This window comes from Myxine glutinosa, chromosome 3 (genome assembly GCF_964187855.1).
Source record: "Myxine glutinosa chromosome 3, kmMyxGlut1.1, whole genome shotgun sequence".
In the NCBI taxonomy this organism is placed as follows: Eukaryota; Metazoa; Chordata; class Myxini; order Myxiniformes; family Myxinidae; genus Myxine; species Myxine glutinosa.
The window spans coordinates 218,785,308-218,809,307 of record NC_136263.1 but is presented as its reverse complement, the minus strand read 5'-3'; the positions used below and the strand labels follow the sequence as shown (position 1 = coordinate 218,809,307).

Below are 24,000 nucleotides of genomic sequence, written 5' to 3'. Positions count from 1 at the left end.
GCAGCGTTCGCTGCCGTTGCACTGGGCTGTTTACTGGCACCACGCCGCCATAAGCCATGCGGTCTGAAGCCGAGGAAGAAGGGGGCGGGGCCACCAGAACAAGGTGTGGCACGTCGACGCATCAGCAGAGGTGGAGTCAGCGAGCCCTTTGCCAGCCAACCAGCGCCGCGGTGAGCCAACCGGTAGGCGTGTTATCGGAGCCGGCGGCTTGATTTCGACATGAGCAATAAAAGCGGCTGCGAGGGACTGCTTACGAGAGTTGGGTGAGAAGGTACGAGGAGAGACGAGTGAGAAGGTACAGATGAAAAGAGAAGGAGCTCGAGTGCGCTATGAACTGGCATCTCCCCCATCTTGTTCAAGAGAGAGAGCGTTGGCATGAGCCATTTATTACATACGGAGCATCCCAGTCCCACCGCTATATGCAATGTCCGCTCGCGGTCAACGATACGCGCTCGCTGCCTGCCAGGGTTTTCCCGCCACGAAGCGAGTCGACTCCTGGAGCCGGACCTCAACGCCTCCCGTCTGCCTGAGTCTGTTTGTTTGTCCTGGGGAATAATATAAGACTGCTTAAGGCTGCCCTGTGTCTTCTTCTTCTTCACTGTACATTACCTTTCGTTTCTTCTTTGGTTTTGGTTTTGTATATAGTTAATAAATATCTGGTATTCCTTACTTTGGCTTCTTCTTTCCCCCGATCGCTTTAGTCCCTTCTTCCCATTGAATACCTGTGGCACGATTGCGGCCAAACGCTTGATAGTCGGGTTTAGTCTCTTGCTAACGGCCCGAGTCGCAGCTCGCTTCGCTCGGCGCAATCCAATCACGCTGCGGCCCGGGTGGGAGTATTTCCTCGCTTACGGCCGGTGGTAGTACTTAGGTATTAAGACAAATTGGGCTTACAACCCTACTTACCATCGACCGGAAGTGACGTCATACCCCCAGGACCGGTCGGACGGCCAGCTTAACAGAACAAGGGGATTAACCCCCCCTTGCTAACGGGAGTGCCGTCCCCCGGATCCGTAACAATATATATGTGTATAATTGTATATATATGTGTGTGTGTATGTGTATGTATGTATATATATATATATATATATATATATATATATATATATATATATATATATATATATATATATATATAAATATATAAATATATACATACATACATACATACATACACATACATATAATATATATATATATATGGTCGGCCATAAAAACATTGCCTCAAAAAGAGAACCATGACAATTACAACTACATATGGGCAGGGTACAGCCCGAAGTACCCCGTGGGGGACACCACTCCCTCTCGTCAAAACTCAAGGTGGTCCACCCGATCGAAGCAAAGGTGGAAATCACTCCATTTATGACGACGAAACGTCTGATGCCCGACGTGGAGATCGGTTTCTGAGGTTTGGGACATGGAATGTAGGGACAATGACAGGGAGATCAGGAGAAGTGGTGGAAGTATTGGTCAGAAGAAGAGTGGACATATGTTGTGTGCAGGAGACGAGACGGGAGGGAAGTGGTGTGAGAATGGTGAAGGGTCGGCAGGGACGGGAAATACAAGTTTGTGGGGCAAGGGTGCCTGGAAGGCGTGCATGGCGTTGGTGTCCTGTTTTCTGAGGAGTTTGTAGACAGTGTGGTGAGTGTGACTAGAGTGAGTGAAAGGTTGATGATGGTGAAAATGATGATTGGAAAGCTCTTAGTGAACGTCATCTCGGGATATGGTCCGCAGGTTGGTCGGAGCGATGAAGAGAAGGACAGGTTCTGGTGTGCGATAGAGAAGCTGATGGAAAACGTGAAAGATGAGGAAGTTGTTGTGGTAGGAGGAGACCTAAATGGACATGTGGGAAGGAGTATGGACGGTTTTGAAGGAGTTCATGGGGGTTACGGATATGGTGTGAGAAATGGAGAAGGTGAAAGGATTTTGGAGTTTGCTGATGGAGCTGATTTGTTGATTTGTAATACTCAGTTCCAGAAAGAGGATAATAAGCTTGTTAGATACACGTCAGGTGGGTCGATGACAACCGTTGACTACCTGCTGGTGCATAGGCAAGATAGGGGGCACCTCCGCAACACAAAAGTGATTCCGGGGGAGGAGGCTGTTTCACAGCACCACTTGGATGTCTGCGACATAAGGGTGAAAGGTGCGAGAAGAGCTCGGCGGGTGAAGTACCGACCGAGAATTAAGGTGTGGAGTTTGAAAGAGGTGACAGTGAGGGAGGCATTAAAAGAGAGGCTGAGTATGGCAGAGGATGATGTGGTTGAGCTTGAAAGTGGTTGGATGTCAATGAAAGATAGTCTGTGGGAGCCGTTGGTGAGGTATGTGGATGGACAAAAGGACCACCGAGGCACTCGGAAACATGGTGGTGGGATGATGAAGTTGGAAAGAAGATTGACGAGAAGAGGAAGAGGTGCAAGTAGTGGCAGAAGGCGAACGGTGTGGGGGCAGAAAAGGCAGAGCATGAAAGTTATAAGGCAGCCAAGAAGGCTGCAAAGAAAGAGGTAGCAAAGGCACAGGAGGCATGTCGGAAAATGTTCGGAGAACGCTTGGATTCGGAAGAGGGTCAGAGAGCGGTATTCAGGATAGCAAAGCAGATAGCGAAAGAGAGGTGTGATGTGATGGGGGTGATTTGCTTGAAAGATGAAGTGGGACAAATCGTTGTGGACCCAGATGGAATTAAAGGAAGATGGAAGAGATATATGGAAATGCTGTTGAATACAGAGAATGAATGGGATGGCAACATAGAGAGTAACCCAGTTTTAGGACCGGCAGAGAAGATAACCGAGAAGGAAGTTGAGGAAGCGATAAAAGCAATGAAGAGTAGAAAAGCGGGAGGGCTGTCGGGAGTTGTGGGAGATATGTTGAAGGCAGCGGGAAATTGGGGTGTGAAGAGAATGACAGAGATCTGCAATCTGGTGGTGAAAGAAGGCTGCATTCCAGTGGCTTGGGAACTGAGTACCCTCGTCCCTCTATACAAGGGGACAGGTGACCCTCTGGACTGTGGCTCGAATTGAGCCATAAAGTTAATCGAGCATGGAATGAAGGTATTGGAAAAGGTGTTGGAGAGGAGGATAAGGAAGAAGGTGAAGATCGACGAAATGCAGTTTGGATTTATGCCAGGAAGAGGAACGACAGACGTGCTTTTTATTGCAAGGCAGTTGCAGGAGAAGTACATGGAGAAGAGGAAGAAGTTGTTTCTTGGGTTTGTTGATCTGAAGAAAGCATTCGATAGGGTTCTTCGTGAAGTAGTGACATGGGCATTGAGGAAGTTAGGAGTGGAGGAATGGTTGATCAGAGTCGTGATGGCAATGTACAAAAGAGCACGCACCGCTGTAAGGACGAAGGACGGGAACAGTGGTGAGTTTGAGGTGAAGGTGGGAGTGCATCAGGGGTCGGTACTAAGTCCACCACTATTTGTAGCTGTGATGGAGGTGCTGGCTCGGAACGTATAGAAGGGTTTACCGTGGGAGTTGTTGTATGCAGATGATCTGGTGTTGATTGCAGAAAGTATGGATGGACTGAAGGAGAAGATGAACAAGTGGAAGGAATGTATGGAGACAAAAGGTCTGAAGGTGAATATCGGAAAAACCAAGATGATGGCAAGTGGTAAAGCATGTGATGAGGTGGAAAGAACTGGAAAGTGGCCATGTGCTGTGTGCAGGAAGGGTGTCGGAGTGAACTCCATTCAATGTACAATGTGCGCTAAGTGGGTTCATCAAAAATGTAGTGGTTTGAGAGGGTCAATAACCAGTGTGGCAGCTACATTCAAGTGTAAGGTGTGCACAGAGGGAGCTGCAGATGGAGCAAATGTTGAGTTGGATCTTGGAGACGGCGTGAAGCTGGAAGGTGTGAAAACATGTTGTTACATAGAGACATGCTGAATTGAGAAGGTGGATCAGACTCGGCAACGGTTGCTAGAGTGAGATGTGCATGGAAGAAGTTTCGGGAACTGAGTGGCGTGCTGATGAGGAGGTGAGTGTCGTTGAAGCTGAAGGGAAAGGTGTATGCTCCATGTGTGAGAAGTGTTATGATTTATGGGAGCGAGACATGGGTAATGAACGTAGAGCAGCAACGAAGGCTGGAAAGAGTGGAAATGCGAATGGTTCGGTGGATGTGCGGAGTATCGTTGAGAGAGAGGAAGACAAATGATGAATTGCGAAAAATGATGGGAATAGAGCCTGTGATGGATGCTGTGAAGAGAAACAGTTTGAGATGGTTTGGTCATGTGTTGAGGAAGGATGAAAGTGACTGGTTGAGAAGAGTGATGGAAATGAATGTAGAAGGAAGTAGAGGATGGGGAAGACTGAGAAAGACTTGGCTAAAGATGGTGGAAGAAGAAATGCGGGCAAGGGGGTTCACAAGGAGAGATGCAGAAAATGGGGCAAAATGGAGAAGATTGTCATGGGGACCGCAAGGCTAACCCCCGCTGCAGCAGGGAAAATGGCCTTAAAATGCCTGATGTTTTGTTGTTGTGTATATATATATATATATAGTCACGTGAAAAGGTAAGTACAACCCATGTAAAGTTTTGACTTTTTCAACATATTTCAACATACAGCTATTTGATCTTCATTTCAACAATATTGATCGATAAAGGTGATATAACATAACAAATATCATGAAACATTTACATTTTGTAGTCCATTGTATAATTTAAATAAACATAAATGCAAATTTCGCATGTGGAAAAAGTAAGTACGGCCCGAGTGCCTCTTCTCCATGTATACGTATATATATACATATTTATCATTTTTTTGACCCGTCCAAGATTGGTTTTGGCCTTGAAGCATTTTTTGACTTGTTTTGATCGGACTCCACTTTGTAACAAATATCCTTTCACATTGCATGGAAACATAGTGCGGCGTATTATGATATGACGTCATAGTTATGTTTAATGGAGGCTTTGTGTTAAGCTGCTTGTTTTTCATGTCGTTCTTTGTTTGCTAATTGCTCACTCCAGGTCATGAGTGCGAGAGTGTAATTGGCTGAGGCAAAAGTGCTTTGACGATTCGTTCAGCGGTTCCAAAAGCGTGATGTCCTTGCCCAAATCACCATGCACACAAAGTCATCCAGAGGTACAAGGTACCAGACGTACAAGCTAACAGAGGTACAAGCTAACAGAGGTACAAGCTAACAGAGGTACAAGGTACCAGAGGTACAACCTACCAGAGGTACAAGCTAACAGAGGTACAAGGTACCAGAGGTACAACCTACCAGGGGTACAACCTATCAGAGGTATAAGGTACCAGAGGTACAACCTACCAGAGGTGCAAGGTACCAGAAGTACAACCTACCAGAGGTACCAGGTACCAGAGGTACAACCTAGCAGATTACGTCCTATGTTCGATTGAGCCATGAAGAGTTGTTGGTTTTCACCTTATTCACGACTCAAAACTTTGCAAAAGACATTTATGCATTTAATTTCCAATATTAACACAATTTTAATGAAAGGGACCAGAGTTAAAAAATAGTCTATTCCTAAAAAGCGAAGTGCCCGTCCGTTTTCGTGTGTGTGTGTGTGTGTGTAGACGTGTTTGTGTGTGTGTGTGTGTGTGTGTGTGTGTGTGTGTGTGTGTGTGTGTGTGTGTGTGTGTGTGTGTAAATGTATATGTGTGCAGATGTGTATGTGTGTGCATATGTGTGTATATGTGTATATGTATATGTGTATGTGTGTGTGTGTGTGTGTGTGTGTGTGTGTGTGTGTGTGTGTGTGTGTGTAGACGTGTTTGTGTGTGTATGTGTGTGCGTATGTGTGTATAAGTGTGTATATGTATATGTGGATGTGTGTGTAGACGTGTTTGTGTGTGTATGTGTGTGCGTATGTGTGTACATGTGTGTGTAGACGTGTTTGTGTGTGTATGTGTGTGTGTATGTGTGTGCATATGTGTGTATAAGTGTGTATATGTATATGTGTATGTGTGTAGACGTGTTTGTGTGTGTATGTGTGTGCATATGTGTGTACGTGTTTGTGTGTGTAGACGTGTTTGTGTGTGTAGACGTGTTTGTGTGTGTGTGTGTGTGTGTGTGTGTGTGCGTGTGTGTGTATATGTGTGTTTATGTATATGTGTATGTGTGTGTAGACGTGTTTGTGTGTGTGTATGTGTGTGCGTATGTGTGTATATGTGTGTGTTTGTATGCATGCACGTGTTTGTGTGTGTGTCTGTGACGCATTTTCAAAAGGATTTCTGCTTTCCGAGAATGATAAATATGGTATCGTTGGAAAGCGAATAATCGATTTCCTTGGAAGAAAAACTTGTGCTTGTTTCATCAAAAAAATCCTGTTTTAAAAGCTTGTTTTTCAGGGAAGCAAGAGGAAGAAGCAGGACTTGGAGCTTTAATGCGGCAGCTGCAACAGTATGACGACAGCAGGAATCCTTTAGAATAAAGTGTGGTGGGCATGGAAGGAGCACACAAACAACAACCCCAACAATGTTGTCGTTAGCTAATAATAACAACAAAATAGCACAACAACAAAATAAAGGATCCATGTTTCACGTGTTTCACCTCATTTTCCATACTCTTTGATATTCACATGTCGACATGTAACATGTTTGGTAAGTAAAACATGTTCCCTTTTGATCAAACCCATCAGCGATGCTGCGATGAAGCGACAGGTAGGCCCGGTCAGTAATAGTTCAATAATTATATTTTGGTTTTTTGTTTTGTTTTTAGAAGTCCACTTTTCTGTGTTTTATTAATACCACTTACCCGGAACAGATTCATTCTTTTAAATTTTTGGGATACAAAGTCGAGGCTCAAGGAGGAGCTAAAACAGAAATGATCAGGACGTAACGGAACAAAAGGAACACCAGAAGGAGAGGGAAACACAGTTGTGAAGTCGAGTGACAAAATGGAGGGAGACTCAGACAAATAAGGGAAGTGGGGAAGAATGGGAGTGGTGGAGGACACACGGGGTGGACAAGATGGATACAGAAGCAAACTCGACTTCTTACCTTTCTATCCCCAAATAACCATGAGGATCATTTCTAAGAAAGGAAGCACCATTGACACCCATCGTGCTTCTGCAATTTCAAGTAACCACACATGCAGGCAGGTTGTTTCGCCCTCTCCACCATCAATTGATTCGGGTTACTACTTACATGCACTCCGCTGTTCCATTTCGGTGTGCCACGCACGTCCCGCCATTGATGCAACCTTGTGATGAATCTTGGCAGCGAAAACCTGCAGGAAAACCAAAGCTTAGCAGATGCCAGTTGATGATTTAAAATCACACTTCCTGCTTTCATCGGCCACTTCCCATCAATTGCGTATGAAGCTTTATTATTCACATTCAATGTGGATGTTATTGCCATCACACACATTGTCATTTACAAAATGCTACATAATCACCTTCTCTCCATAATGGAGTGAATCGTATAGTATTCATGACACAGGATAAATATGAAGTTTGGTCCTGTTGTTTGATATTAATAAGTTTGAATGTCAGAATATTGTTATGGTGCTTGGAGCAGAATCCCACTCCTGAACACCAAATGCGTTATGGCCTGGGGTTCGGGTTTACTTTGAGGGGGTTAACCTCCGTTCCCTCCCAAACTCACCAGACCTGCGGCTGCCGTGCACGAATAACTTCGTACTTAGCAGGTTGCGAATCAGAAACTACGAACACCGATTGGTCCCTCACGAGATAGCTTACCTGTACCACGTGACGGTCTCAATCGGAGAATGCACCGTACATACCATCCGGCGGTTTCCTTTGTTCCTTGATGGAAATTTAGACGGCCGAGCGAAAATCGTTGGTAACCACCTGGGTAATGCTAAAGCCGTTACAGTCGAAGTTAAACTGGATACGAAGAATGGCGGATCAAAGAAGGAAAAGACATTCACGGACAGAGAGAAAAGGAAAACGTTTTAACAATTTGATTTATTACAGATATTTACAATGTGATTATTTCAAGAGAAAATAAAAAGGGACGAGCTTATTCTATGCCTTATGACGATTACTACGGATAAACCTGAGCCCAGCACACTTTCACGAGGAGGGGAACGAACAACGAATGCAGGGAACCTGATAGCACAGAGGCTACGATGCTCCGGATACCTCTCCTCGCGGCGCCAACCGTCCTGTTGTCGCCACTGAGAAGCATGAGCAGGTAACGACGATCCCAACATGGACAGGCAGAGTGAGGTCGATCGTCAGCACGCAGAGTGACCCAGGCCAAGAGAGGAGCACACGTGCCAGGCCAACAATCCAGGCCCCAGGAGCAGAGCACATGTGCTCAGTGAACCCAGCAGAGTCAGACAGGCCTGGAGTGTAGCAATGCAGGAGTAGAGGCCTGCGAGAGGGAGACCAGCCAAGAGCACAAAATGCCCACGTACTCAGTGGGGCAAGAGAGGGTGGGCAGAGAGCGAAGTGTCCATGTGCTGAGTCGGCCGAGAGAGAGAATCAATGTAGGCACGTGTTAGGTCCACAATGTCCAAGAACCAAGAGCAAGCACAACTGCAACCGCCTATGAACAAGAGCCCGGGCCAAGAGAGAGAATCAATCTCTTCAAAATCCCTTTGTTCATCTTCCAAGGTGGAGGGGGGAATCTTGGAGGTAGGGTGACAGGTTTAGGTAGGAGGTTTTAGGGTGACATAGTCACAATTTCGGTCTTCGAGGCCGGCCGATAGGCAAAGTGTGACCAGAAGGGACGAGGTTCTCCTGACCACGTGGCCCTCGACTTGGTGGGGTTTGTCCGCACAATGTGGGCGCATCAGGATGAACTTTGGCCGGGGAGCGTTTGGGCGCGAGGCGCGTTTGGGCACCCCGGTCTGATTCTGCCGCCCACGCGCATAACAACGTGTGAGTGCACGTGGGTCCCGGCGGTCCCACTGGCCTAGCGCTACCATGTTTAGACAGCGAAATCCGTCCCCGGGCACCGGCACCTACTCCCGGAAGTTTGAGAGAATAGCGGTGCCAGGCACGGTAGGACACCCGCGGAGCTCTGGCGGACCAGGGACGCGCGAGCCTACGCGTTAGCGTGCTACGGCGGAATCAACGGCTTCGGCCACGGCCGGGCCGATACTCGGCCCGGTCGCACCGGAAATGAACTGGTTCGACGCCCGCGATGGAGAGGTCGCGGGCGACTGAGATGTATTAACTAATTAATTAATTAATTAATTTGAGACGTCCAATTTATAGTGTTTGGAAATTTGGGAGAGCTTGACCCTAGCCTTTCTCTTGTGAGGGCAAGGAGGAACTTAACACTTAACACTTAAGCTTAGCTTGAAGTACACCCTGACCAGCGCTCACGGTGGGACGGCAAGGCAACCAGAAGGGACGAGGTTCTCCTGACCACGTGGCCCTCGATCTGGGAAGCGAGAGGCGTTCCATTAGTGGACGCGCCCCTCACGCCCGACTCTTGGGCGGCCCCGGCAGGCCGTTTGTTTTGACGTTCCGTGACAGGCCCCGCACCCCCACCTCCGGGCCGACCGGAATGAATCCCGGTGTCCCGATCCGAACCTTCAGAGCGGGCCGGCGGGGGAGTGCCTGGCACCCCGTACCTGCACTTTCCGTCCTGGCACCTGGCACCCCGTACCGTGCCTGGCACCCCGTACCTGGCACCCCATGTGTTTTATACCTCTCCCCCCCCCCCCTCCCCTTCCCACACCTCCTGCCCCCAAGCCCTCTCCCTCCCACACTTCTCCCTGCTCTCAAATGTTGTGGTTGTGTGCTTCCCCTTCTCTCCCCATCTTGGCTTCCGCTCCCTCTTTTGTATATTTTGTTTGTCTGGTTGATTTGTTTGTGAAATAAATGTTAGCTCTTTCACGAGCCTCGATTCAGTATACAAAAAAAAAAAAAAAAAAATTCCTGGCTCCCGATTGGTGGAGCCCGTTACTCGCCCCACAAGCTCCCCCACAGTAACTTTCACCCTGATTGGTCGGTTTCTGAACATGGACACCATGGTGTTCCTTGGAGCCTGGTGCAATACCTGGTAAATTGTCCCTTATGAATGGAGGACCTATCTTTCCTTTCCCCAACGCATCAAGACATACTAACCCGAAATAAGGGGAAGGGGCTAAGATAATGGTCTGCGATGAAATAACTATTCTAAGGGACCTGTATGGTGGTTTCCATTACTTTCTTGTGGTTCCCCAAAACAGCAACAATATTAACACTCCTTTCCCAAAACTTGTGAATTCTTCTTTCCTTTATCCACTTGCTGTAGCTTCTCTTTTCTTTCAAACGTGACTCCAACCACCTCCTTTCCTCTCCCTCTGCATATTTAATAAGTAGATAGTCCATAAGTCATTACAAAACATGGTGCATACAAATTTGATTTATTTATTTTTACCTGTCAAAGTTTAATCCATGGTCTACACAAAAAGCCATAAAGGTACCAAGGCAACAATGACACTCTATGCTGTAAGCATGTCTGGACAAGCAAAAGGAGTAAGGAGTGATTATAGGGTGGAACACGACTTCTGGAATGTTACCAGGAGACGCTTATTGCTGACCTCATTGTGAAGCAACAATAGCTCCATGTCCAACAGTGCAATGAAACAATTAAACAGTCCAACAGCGAAACTCCATATGAAACAATTCAATTTCCTACATTTCCATCATCTTAACAATTTGACGAGACTTAAGTTTCAAAATATTTCAGCATTTTGAAACAACAAAACAAAGCACAGTGAAGATCAGCAACAGTGAGATTATGCTTCGCAAGCCACTTTTCACTATCCTCAGAGCCGCCTCATCGACTCGGGTACCCGTGTAAATTCACTCCAACACCCGAGGGGATGTGCCATTGGAGCCAAGCTGGTTAAGAAAAGAAACGAGTACATTGCAGAGACGTGATTGATAATTTGCTTCAGGGATACAATGGGTAAGTTACAGAGTAAACAGGTGAGGTTGCGGGTCCTGTTGGTATTGTGTGTAGTTTGGCACCGTCCGTATGAGGGCAGTATATATATATACATATATGTATATGCACACAAATATACATATATATATATATATAATTTCAAAACACACCTGGTCACAAGTGTGCCTCACTGACCGGATCCTCAGTCGAGGTCCTCAGCATCATCCCGTTTCAACCCTTCAACCTTGATACGGTCAGCTAAGGTGGGCCAGCAGGGGCACATACGCCTCCACATGCAGCAACACCCAGATGCATACATCCTCCAGCTCACTGTACTTTCCTCTCGTGCACCTCCTCCATGTTCTCTTCCCAAGGTACAGACAATTCCCCTAAGATGACCTGTCTTGTTGCACCTGACCAGATGACAATGTCAGGTAGCAACCGTGTCACACAGATCTCCTCTGGGAATACCAATTGTGGCTTTAGGTCTGCCACCACCTGCCAATCACAAGCATCTGACAGCCCTCTTGCTTTCCACCTCCTCCTCTTTCTACCTCTTACTACTTGGCCCTTTTTGAAAAACAACACCTCTCCTCCATCGGTCTCCTTCTGTGTCTCTCTCTCGCCGTCTCTCTCTTTCTATATATACACACACACACACACACACACACACACACACACACACACACACACACACACACAGTCGTGGCTAAAAATATTGGCACCCTTGCACTTTTTTCAAATAATGCACCATTTCTTCCCGAAAATTGTTGAAATTAAATAACCTTTTAGCATCCACATGTATATTTCTTTCATTTGCAGTGGAACAAAACAAACAAAGCAGAAAAAATACTAAATCTTAGTAGAACGTGCTCCTCCCCAAATCCCGGTCACGGTGTACCTCCGAGCCCCGAGAGGAGTCACGGCAGAAAGATGTGTTATTCTGTATGTCAAAGATCAATGGTGAAACCACACCAATTGTTACCAACAAACAAGTATTGCATGAAGATCAGACAAGCATAACAGTACAACAACAATAGTAATCAATTGCACAACCAATATATATTTCCTCTGATGGTACCATCAGTTTCGTACAATATAACTCACTGTGCTCCAAGTGAGCGAAAAGAAGAACATTCCCAATGTCTCTTTCCCGGCTTCAAGCCAAAGTTGCTTCCGGCTTCAAGCCAAAGTCGATCCACTCCAGTGATCGTCCATACGATGTCGTATCGAGACCAGAATCCCGTTCGGATGACAGTCACAATCACGTGGCCAAAGCTGCGCAAAGGTGCCCTAAAGGTGACCGGGAAATCACACCCACGGGTATGGACGTTCCACGGCTCCAAATTGGCAAACTGCAGATTTCCCACTCAAAAGCCAGGTGACACACGCACACCAGATTAACGTCTGAATGCGGAGAAAATGGTTGAAACGAAGTGAAAAACCTTGAGCAATGCGCAAAGCGCGCGAGTCAAAATGGCCGATGGCCCGTTCTCGAGGCGGAACGGCACTACGATGATTCTCCTTGGAATCAACCGCAAAATCTGACACGCAGGTTGATCTGTCACAGCGATAACAACTCTGTCGCAGGAATCCCTTTCCTGGGAAACCCGAAGTTCACTCGTGACCTCCGTTCGCCAACGTTCGCTCCAGACCTCGAAGCAGCTAGGCTTCTTGTCCGACTCACTCGCTCCGCCTTCTCTTCCTCCTCTTCCTCTTTGTCATCGTCCGGTGCCGCTTTCATTTAAAACATTAACTTATTTACCTTTGGAAAATAGTAACCTCTATCTCCCTTAAATGACAACAATAATAGTACCTGCAATCAAAAATGTTTACAGTGGATGAAAACCACAACAACGGAAGTGACGAATCCGTAACACTTCCCCCCCTCAAGAAAGAAAGTTTGAACAAAGTGAAAACTTTCTTTGCAGGCAAAAACTCTTTTAACAAACAAAAGTAAAACTCACACCCAAATTATCAATTCACGTGAGCAAAAATAATTAATATTCCCCAAAATAAAGCAACAAAACTTCCAAACCACCTGCAGGAATTTCCAAAGTTAGTTCACTCTGGATAAAGCATCGGCAACGACATTGTCCCTGCCCTTTACATGCTCAATTTCCAAGTTGAACTCCTGCAAAGCCAAACTCCATCTCAGCAACCTTTGGTTTTTATTTTTCATTTTTTGAATGAAGGTTATGGGGTTGTGATCAGTGATCCAAAGCAAAGCAAATCTATAACACTTTTTGAAGGAGGCCGAGCTGAGAGCCAGGTTTCATGGTGGTTGGGTGGTGAGGCCTGGAGGTATTCACTGCATGGACGCATTTAGTAACGTGGAGTTCACGGGTTAATCCGTGTAGGAACCTTGGCTCGACTGCTCCTGAGCACTCAGTGCTTCCAACTCTTCTCTGGATCATAAAAATCATAATCACGGTTGTAGAGTCGGGTGCTGTAATCAGGTGAGTAGCGGTCTCCATCTCGGCTACCACCGTAATAGTCATCCCGTCGAGAGTTGCCAAAACTGCGCTGCTGCTGCTGGGAGCCTACATAGTAATCACGACTGCGGCCGCCACCAAAACTACTACTCCCACCCCGGCAGCCAAAGCCACCCCTGAAACTACCTCCTTTTCATTGAAGGGTGGAACCAGCCTCACATGCCTACCAACATTCCAAGTGTTCTGACTAGTTGTCGAACTAGCCGGCATGGATACTACTTCTCTCCGTTCTCCCATTAATTCCAGCTCCTTGAGTTTAAGTTCCTTCTGATACTCCATGTCACATTCCTTTAACTCCCTTTCGGCTCTCCTTTCCTCTGCTCTTCTTTCTTCTTCAGCTCTCCTTTCCTCTGCTCTTCTCTCCTCGAGTTCTCGTTCCTGTTCTACTCTTCTTTCCTCGAGTTCCCTTTCAGCTCTCCTTTCCTCTGCTCTTCTCTCCTCAAGTTCTCGTTCCTGTTCTGCTCTTTCCTTTTCTGCTTTCCTTTCCTCTGCTTTTAACTTTCCTGGCTCTGCAGTTGCATCTCCATTTTCCAGAGCTCAACATTTTCTTTTTCCTCGGGTAACCAATCCAAGGCTACCTCTTTCCATGTTCCTTGTCCCACCAGAGATTCTACCACCAATGTCTGCATCTCTGCTTTCTTCATATTAACTCGGACCTCCAAGTTAAAATATTTGGCCAATATCAAGAGTTCCGATCTTTTTAACGCTTGGAACTGTGCCTCATTAGGGGACGCCGCTAACTTTTCTGCGTCAAACACCATGGTGACTATTAGTTAGCACCTGTTAACCTTCACACAAAAATGTTCAATTTTTTTTTTTGGGGGGGGGGGAATGTTAGAAAAATTCAAAATTTGGGAATTTTGGGAATGTTAAGGAATTCTATCCCAGGTGAGGATTGTTAGGGAATTCTATCCTGGACGAATGTTAGGGAATTTAATCCCGGACGAGGAATCGAGGATGTTAGGGAATTTAATCCCGGACGAGATTTAGGAATTTTGTCAGCAAAGACGAGCCCCCAATTTCAATTTGGGCCAATTTTGGACGAGCCCCCAATTTCTGTTACGTGCTCCTCCCCAAATCCCGGTCACGGTGTACCTCCGAGCCCCGAGAGGAGTCACGGCAGAAAGATGTGTTATTCTGTATGTCAAAGATCAATGGTGAAACCACACCAATTGTTACCAACAAACAAGTATTGTATTAAGATCACACAAGAATAACAGCACAACAACAATAGTAATCAATTGTACAACCAATATATATTTCATATGATGGTACCATCAGGTTCATACAATATCTCACTGTGCTCCAAGTGAGCGAAAAGAAGAACATTCCCAATGTCTCTTTCCCGGCTTCAAGCCAAAGTTGCTTCCGGCTTCAAGCCAAAGTCGATCCACTCCAGTGATCGTCCGTACGATGTCGTATCGAGACCAGAATCCCGTTCGGATGACAGTCAGTCATGCGGCCAAAGCTGCGCAAAGGCGCCCTCAAGGCGACCGGGAAATCACACCCTCGGGTATGGACGTTCCACGGCTCCAAATCGGCGAACCGCAGATTTCCCACTCAAAAGCCAGGTGACACACGCACACCAGATTAACGTCTGAATGCGGTGAAAATGGTTGAAACAAAGTGAAAAACCTTGAGCGATGCGCAAAGCACGCGAGTCAAAATGGCCGACGGCCCGTTCTCGAGGCGTAACGGCACAACGATGATTCTCCTCGGAATCAACCGCAAAACCTGACACGCACGTTGATCTGTCACAGCGATAACAACTCTGTCGCAGGAATCCCTTTCCTGGGAAACCCGAAGTTCACTTGTGACCTCCGTTCGCCAACGTTCGCTCCAGACCTCGTAGCAGCTAGGCTTCTTGTCCGACTCACTCGCTCCGCCTTCTCTTCCTCCTCTTCCTCTTCGTCGTCGTCCGGTTCCGGTTTCATTTAAAACATTAACTTTTTTACCTTTGGAAAACAGTAACCTCTATCTCCCTTAAATGACGGAACAGGTCTTCCAAATCCTGGTGGCGTCTGGTCAAATCCGTTTCTGGTGTTTGTTCCCCCTCCATCCCCTCCCTTACCTCAAACGGCTACACAGCTGACTCCGAACGTGAAAAAGCTGAATGCCTCAACTCTGTGTTTGCCTCTAAATCTTGTGTCCCAAACCCATCCCTCTCTGTACCCACCATACCCAGTCGTACCCTGCTGCTCCTGGACTCCGTGTCCTTTCCTCCTGACAAGGTGGAAAAGTTTCTGTCAACCCTCGACTCTGATTCTGCAACTGGACCCGACGGCATCAGCCCACGGGTCCTAAAATCCTGCTCTGCTGCTCTATCTCACCCTCTCTCTGTTCTCTTCACCCTCTCTTTTGCTCAAGGTCAACTGCCATCTGCTTGGAAATCAGCCAACATCACCGCTTTGCACAAAAAAGGTGCAAAAGCAGATCCTAGCAACTACAGACCAATCAGCCTTCTCCCAATTATCAGCAAAGTCATGGAATCCATCATTGCTTCTGATATGAAATCTTTCCTCTTCTCCAATGGCTTGATCTCTGATCATCAATTTGGTTTCAGACCAGGTCACTCTACTCTGGACATGCTGCTTCTGCTGTCTCAACAATGGATGGAGGTCCTCAATGCCAAACAGGAAATTAGAGCTGTCTCCCTCGACATATCACGTGCCTTCGACACGGTCTGGCACCCCGCTCTGCTCACCAAACTCTCCTCCTTTGGTATCCATGGAAATCTCCACGCATGGCTGGCGGACTTCCTCTCTAGTCGTCGTCAACGTGTGGCCCTGAATGGGTTTCTCTCATCTCCTCTTCCTGTTCAGGCTGGAGTTCCCCAAGGCAGTGTTCTGGGCCCCGTGCTTTTTCTGGTCTTCATCAATGATCTCTCTGACTCTCTCGAAAATCCTCTCTATCTCTTTGCTGATGACTCCACTCTCTGCCGCTCCATTCCTCTTCCCTCAGATCGGCAGTCTGCTGCCTCCTCACTCTCTGAAGACCTGGACAAAATCACAGACTGGTCAAACAAGTGGAACATGTCTTTCAATCCTGACAAATCTCACACTCTTACTATGTCTCTCCGAAAAGATCGACTGGACAACCCTCCCATCTACTTTCTCAACAATCCTCTCCAAGAAGTTCTGTCGCTCAAGATTTTGGGTCTCACTATCTGCCATGATCTTTCTTGGGAAAACCACATTTCCAAGCTGGCCTCCAAAGCCAGTCGCCGACTGGGCATCCTCCGTCGTGCGAAGTCCTTCCTCGGCACACCTGAGCTCCTCACCACATACAAGGCTTTCATCCGCAGCTCAATGGAATACTGTTCTCCCCTATGGGCCGGTGCTCCTGCCTCACACCTAGCTCGGCTTCACGCTGTTGAAACCAAAGCTTTCAGAATTATTGGAATCTCCCGCGATGAAGCTATCTCTGAGGGCCTTTCACTCACTCACCGCAGGCAGGTAGGTGGTCTTTCTGTCTTCTACCGACTCCTCTCCGGCCTTGCACCCCCAGCTCTCTCTGTGCTCTGTCCCCCAAATATTCCTACAGGTCGCACAAGATCTGCCAGCAACCCTCTGATGGTTAAACTGCCGAAATCTCGGCTCTCCGCTCACCTTCACTCTTTCATTCCTCTTTTCTCCCGCCTCTGGAACAAACTCCCTCACTCCCTTCAATCCCACTCCTCCCTCCAGGTCTTTAAAACAGCTGTTCACCACCATCTCTTATCTTCCCCCATCCAAAACCTTGATCTTTTCTACCCCCGCTAATTCACCCCAGATCCACCTTGTTTGAAATTCCAACTTCTTTCCTGGAAGTCCTGGCAGTGTCCATATGTTTTATACCTCTCCCACTGCCCCCTTCCCACGCCCCCCCCAAAGCCCTCGCCCTCTCTCAGATCTCTCGATGTCTCCATGTCTCTCGGTCCCTGCTCTCAAATGTTGTGTTTGTGTCCTTCCCCCTCTCTCCCCATCTTGTCTACCGCTCCCTATGTTATATGTTTTATGTGTCGGTTTGTCTTTCTGTGTGATTAATGTTCGCTCTTTCACGAGCCTCGATATTGTATACAAAAAAAAAAAAAAAAAAAAAAAAAAATGACAATAATAGTACATGGAATCAAAAATGTTTACAGTGGATTTCACTTCACACAGAAATCCTAAAATGGCCCAGACAATATTATTGACACCTTTTAGAATTTGTGAGAAATAATTAGATTTCAAGCAGGTGATTCTCCTTGACTTTGGATTTGAACTCACCTATGGTGAGTTGCAAGTGCCTGCAATATAAAAATCACTCACTCAACCAGTTTGAATAGAGAAAGTGAGTCATTCTGCTCTTTTATGTCACTGTGTGTACCGGAATGACCATGGAGAAAAGAAAGAAAACCAGAGAATTGTCTGAGGAGGTGAGACATAAGATTGTAGCCAAGCATGGACAATCTCAAGGCTACAAGTCCATCTCCAGAGACCTTGATGTTACTGTGTCCACCGTACGCAATGTTATCAGGAAGTTTAAGGCCCATGGTACTGAAGCCAACCTCCCTCGACGTGGCCGCAAGAGAACACCTGATCGAAGATTGCAGTGAAGGATTGTTTGAATGGTGGAAAAAGCACCACAATCAACTGCCAAACAGATTCAAGATGATCTTCAGACACCAGGTACGACAGTTTCAACTTGCACAATCCGTCATCAACTCAATGAAAGGGGGTTCTATGGTAGGAGACCCAGGAGGACCCCACTGCTAAGAAAGTCCGACGGTAGTTTTCCAAAACACACCTGAACAAACCAAAATCCTTCTGGGAGAATGTCCTGTGAACAGATGAGACGAAATTCGAGCTTTTTGGTAAAGCACATCATCTCTATGTTTACAGATAACAAAATGAAGCCTTCAAAGAAAAGAACACTTTCCGTAGAGTCAAACATGGAGGAGGTTCAGTGATGTTTTGGGGTTGCTTTGGTGCCTCTGGTACTGGGTACCTTGAATGTGTGCATGGCATCATGAAATCAGGAGATTACCAAGGCATTTTGGAGCACAATGTTCAACCCAGTGTCAGAAAGCCTGATCTCTGTCGAAGGTCATGGGTCTTGCAGCAGGACAATGACCACAAACACACTTCAAAAAGCATGTACAGGAGGAGGTCCAGGAATCTTGGTTCAAGGTTCAAGACAAGATAAAAAAAACAGGAATGGTTCAAGACAAGATGCTGGATTGCTCTGAAGTGGCCAGCAATGAGTCCAGATATAAATCCCATTGAACACCTGGGGGGAGATTTGAAAACAGCAGTTGGGAGAAGGCACCCTTCAAATGGCATCATGAACAGTTCTTTCTCTTTCACGAGCCTCGATTCAGTATACAAAAAAAAAAAAAAAAATATGGGAGAACTGGAGCGGTTTGCACAAGAAGAGTGGGCCAAACTGCCATTAGGGAGGTGTGGGAAGCTCATTCAGGGCTATAGGAAGTGCTTGACTGCAGTTATTTTGTCCAAAGGCCGTGCTACCAAATATTAAGTCTCGGGGGTCAATAACTTTCTCAATGCCATTTGTTTTTATTTTCTGATTTAAAGGGATAAATTAAGTTCTGAATCAAAAACAAAGGTTCCGTAATATTAACAGTGAAATAAAGATTTGATCTTCATTTCAACAATATTGATAGATAAAGGTGATATAATATAACAAATATCATGAAACATTTACATTTTGTAGTCCATTGTATAATTTAAATAAACATAAATGCAAATTTCGCATGTGGAAAAAGTAAGTACACCCTTGGCTCGAATAGGTGGTATTGCCTCAAGTAGGCGTTTCTTATAACTGTCTACCAGTCTCTGACTTCGACTGGGAGAAATTTTTGCCCACTCCTCCATGCAGAATTCTTTCAGCTGTGCGATGTTTGAGGGGTTTCTTGCATGCACAGCTCGTTTTAAATCCCCCCACAACATCTCGATGGGATTTAGATCCGGGCTTTGACTTGGCCATTCCAAAACCCTCCATTTCTTTCTTTTCAATCCTCTCCAAGAAGTTCTGTCACTCAAGCTTTTGGGTCTCACTATCTGCCATGATCTTTCTTGGGAAAACCACATTTCCAAGCTGACCTCCAAAGCCAGTCGCCGACTGGGCATCCTCCGTCGTGCGAAGTCCTTCTTTGGCACACCTGAGCTCCTCACCACATACAAGGCTTTCATCCGCAGCTCAATGGAATACTGTTCCCCCCTCTGGGCTGGTGCTCCTGCCTTACACCTTGCTCGGCTTCACGCTGTTGAGGCCAAAGCTTTCAGAATCATTGGAATCTCCTGCGATGTAGTCAACACCGAGGGCCTTTTACTCACTCACCGCAGGCAGGTTGGTGGTCTTTCTGTCTTCTACCGACTCCTCTCCGGCCTTGCTCCCCCAGCTCTCTCTGTGCTCTGTCCCCCCAATATTCCTTCAGGTCGCACAAGATCTGCCTGCAACCCTCTTATGGTTAAACTGCCAAAGTCTAGGGCTCTCTGCTCACCTTCACTCTTTCATTCCCCTTTTCTCCCGCTCTGGAACAAACTCCCCCACTCCCTTCAATCCCACTCCTCCCTCCAGGTCTTTAAACAGCTGTTCACCACCATCTCTTATCTTCCCCCATCGAAAACCTTGACCTTTTCTACCCCCGGTAATTCACCCCAGAGTCCTTGCAGTGTTCATATGTTTTATTCCTCTCCCACCTCCCCCCAAGTCCTCCCGATGTCCCTGCTCTCAAATGTTGTGTTTGTGTCCTTCCCCCTCTTCCCCCTCTCTTTTGTGTCCTTCCCCCTCTCTCCCCATCTTGTCTGCCGCTCCCCTTGTTTTTTGTGTTTTGTGTGTCGGTTTGTCTTTTTGTGTGATTAATGTTAGCTCTTTCACGAGCCTCGATCTTGTATACAAAAAAAAAAAAAAAAAAAAAAAATTCCTTGGTGGATTTACTGGTATGTTTAGGGTCATTGTCATGTTGCAAGGTCCACCTTCGGTTGAGCTTCAACTTTCCGACAGATGGCCTCACATTATCCTCAAGCACCCTCTGGTACAATGAAGAATTCATAGTGGATTCTATGATGGTGAGCTGCCCAGGCCCTGATGCAGCAAATCTGCCCCAAACCATAATATTTCCACCACCATGCTTTACATTTGGTATCAGGTTGTTGTGGTCAAATGCTGTCTTTGGTTTTCACCAAACATGTCTTCTGGTACTGTGGCCAAATAGCTCCACCTTTGACTCATCTGTCCAGAGCACATTGTTCCAGAAGTGCTGGTCTTTGCCGAGGTGTTCATTGGCAAACTTAGTCTTGCCCTGATGTTCTTTCGGGACAGCAAATGTTTCCTCCTGGCACACCTCCAATGTAGATCAAATTTGTGCAGCCTCTTTCTCATGGTAGACTCGTGCACTTTGACATCAACAGTGGTGAGAGCTACCTGTCGGTCCCGTGATGACATTCTGGGGTTCTTAGAGACTTCTTTCAGCATCTTGCGGTCTGCTCTCGGGCTGAACTTGCCTGGGCGGCCTGGCCTGAACAAGTTGGCAGTTGTTTGGAATCTTCTCCACTTGTAGATGATCTTCCGGACAGTCAAATGATTGATTTCCAATTGTTTGGAGATCTTTATAAATCCCTTCCCAGACTCGTAGGCATCTACAACCTTCTTTCTGAAGCCTCAGAGAGCTCTTTTGATCTATGCATGGTGATGCCGCACACTTCAGCAACAAAGAGCAAACCAAACTGAATGTCTGAGGTTTAAATAAGACAGGTTCCTCCAAGATCCTCTCCACGATGTTCTAAACATTTGCACCTGAGCTGGTCCACCTGATTCCAATTTTAGGTATTTGAAGTAGTGATAAATGTAAGGATGTACTTACTTTTTTCCACATGCGAAATTTGCATTTATGTTTATTTAAATTACTAGGACGTGCCCGTACGTGGGTGCCCGTTCCTTGCCAAAAAAAAAAAAAAAAAAAATTTGTGTCGGGGTGTGTGTGTGTAAACATCCTAGGGCGTGCCCGTACGTGGGTGCAAAAAAACATGCGTGCAAACAACAACAACAAAAAAAAACTTTGAAACCACGTGGCAGTAACGACCACAGAACCCCCCCCCCCCCCCCCTCTATTTACATGAATGGTTTGGTCCATTCGCAACGACCACAGAACCCCCCCCCCCCCCTCTATTTACATGAAATGGTTTGGTCCAAAGCGAACGGCTTGCGGAGTTTGGTAAAAAAATCGCCATAGCTCGGTAACTACTTCTCCGATTAATATGAAACCTTGAAAAGGCACATCCTCGGGTCCCCAGCAATATACCTGGCAAGTTTCAAGTATATCGGACCCGTGGTTGTCGAGAAACAGCGGTCACAGACAAACACACAAACACACAAACACACAGACACACAGAGATTACTGGAATTATAGATAGATACAATGGACTACAAAATGTAAATGTTTCATGATATTTGTTATATTATATCACCTTTATCTGTCAATATTGTTGAAATGAAGATCAAATAGCTGTATGTTGAAATATGTTGAAAAAGTCAAAACGTTACATGGGGTTACTTATATATATATATATATATATATATATATATATATATATATATATATATATATATATATATATCTATCTATAATTCCAGTAATCTCTGTCTGTACGTTTGTACGTTTGTACGTTTGTCTGTTTGTCTGTGACCGCTGTTTCTCGACAACTACCGGTCCGATATACTTGAAACTTGCCAGGTATATTGCTGGGGACCCGAGGATGTGCCTTTTCAAGGTTTGAAATTAATCGGACAAGTACTTACCGAGCTATGGCGATTTAGCCGTTCGCCGTTCGCTTTGCCGTTGCGAATGGACCAAACCATTCATGTAAATAGAGGGGGGGGGGGGGGGTTCTGTGGTCGTTCGCTTTGGCTTTGCGAATGGACCAAACCATTCATGTAAATAGAGGGGGGGGGGTTCTGTGGTCGTTCGCTTTGGCTTTGCGAATGGACCAAACCATTCATGTAAATAGAGGGGGGGGTTCTGTGGTCGTTGCGAATGGACCAAACCATTCACATCGAATCATCGAATCACATCGAATGGACCAAACCGTTCGCTTTGGACCAAACCATTGCATGTAAATAGAGGGGGGGGTTCTGTGGTCGTTGCGAATGGACCAAACCATTCATGTTTTTTTTTTGTTTTTTTTGGCAAGGAACGGGCACCCACGTACGGGCACGTCCTAGCTTATATATAGTACGGGCATGCCCTAGTATATATAAATATAATCGTTAGATTAAATAAGACGCGGACGTAGCTTCAGGACGTCGATCTTTAATTGTCGACAAGCTTTCGACCAACAAAGGTCTTCTTCTGAGTCGGCCCCAAGTTCAACGGAAGTATATATATATACTGTATATATATATATATATATATATATATATATATATATATATATATATATATATATATACATATATACAGTGGAACCTTGACTTACGAGTGCCCCAACTTACGAGTTTTTCGAGATACGAGCCGTCGCTCGGGCGGTTTATTGCTTTGAGATGCGAGCCGAGATACGAGTTACGAGCTTTCGCCACCCGGTCACGTGGTTATCTTGCGTTCAAGTACAGTATCTCTGTCGTATAGCGCTGCATTTTAGTTTTCGCATTTCGGTTATTTTGAGTTTACGCCGCCAGGTGGGTTCCGGTCACGTGGTTATCTTGCCGTGCACGTACAGTATCTCTGTCGTATAGCGCTGCATTTTAGTTTTCGCATTTCGGTTATTTTGAGTTTACGCCGCCAGGTGGGTTCCGGTCACGTGGTTATCTTGCCGTGCACGTACAGTATCTCTGTCGTATAGCGCTGCATTTTAGTTTTCGCATTTCGGTTATTTTGAGTTTACGCCGCCAGGTGGGTTCCGGTCACGTGGTTAACTTGCCGTGCACGTACAGTATCTCTGTCGTATAGCGCTGCATTTTAGTTTTCGCATTTCGGTTATTTTGAGTTTACGCCGCCAGGTGGGTTCCGGTCACGTGGTTATCTTGCCGTGCACGTACAGTATCTCTGTCGTATAGCGCTGCATTTTAGTTTTCGCATTTCGGTTATTTTGAGTTACGCCGCCAGGTGGGTTCCGGTCACGTGGTTATCTTGCCGTGCACGTACAGTATCTCTGTCGTATAGCGCTGCATTTTAGTTTTCGCATTTCGGTTATTTTGAGTTTACGCCGCCAGGTGGGTTCCGGTCACGTGGTTATCTTGCCGTGCACGTACAGTATCTCTGTCGTATAGTGCTGCATTTTTGTTTTCGCATTTTGGTTATTTTGGAAAATTTCATGTTCATCTCGAACATTTCATGTTCATGTTCATGTTTTCATGTTCATGCCATGCCAGGCCACAACTTGTTCAGAGTGCCGGCGATAGCTCGCCTTCTCTCTGTGGAAAACACGGTGAGATCCTTAACATCCAACAACTAATGGGACGCAAACGGGGCGCCCAGTTTAGCGGTACACACATTGATGAATCACCCTGCCTGTGATTCACCCATGACAGGTTATAGCTGGGTCGGGATTCAAACCCAGGCTGGACAGTTTAGACTTTAGAGTCAAGTGTGCGTACCTCCAGTCCAGACCATCCTGCCAACTTGTATGCTGCATACAGGTGAAATATAAAGCGCGAGATATTTTTATATATACTGTATATTTTTTTAAAAATTGGTGTGGTTTTTGGCGGGCTGG

At 46.2% G+C, this 24,000-nt stretch overlaps 1 protein-coding gene across 1 annotated transcript in view; it reads right to left on the bottom strand.

Moving 5' to 3' along the window:
* Positions 1 to 24,000, bottom strand: part of LOC137422866 (uncharacterized) — a 288,315-nt gene that overhangs the window by 216,775 nt on the left and 47,540 nt on the right. The window contains exon 2 of the mRNA XM_078774985.1: positions 7,104 to 7,185. Within this exon, the coding sequence (XP_078631111.1) occupies positions 7,104 to 7,185 (82 nt within the window). The remainder of the gene's footprint in view (positions 1 to 7,103; positions 7,186 to 24,000) is intronic.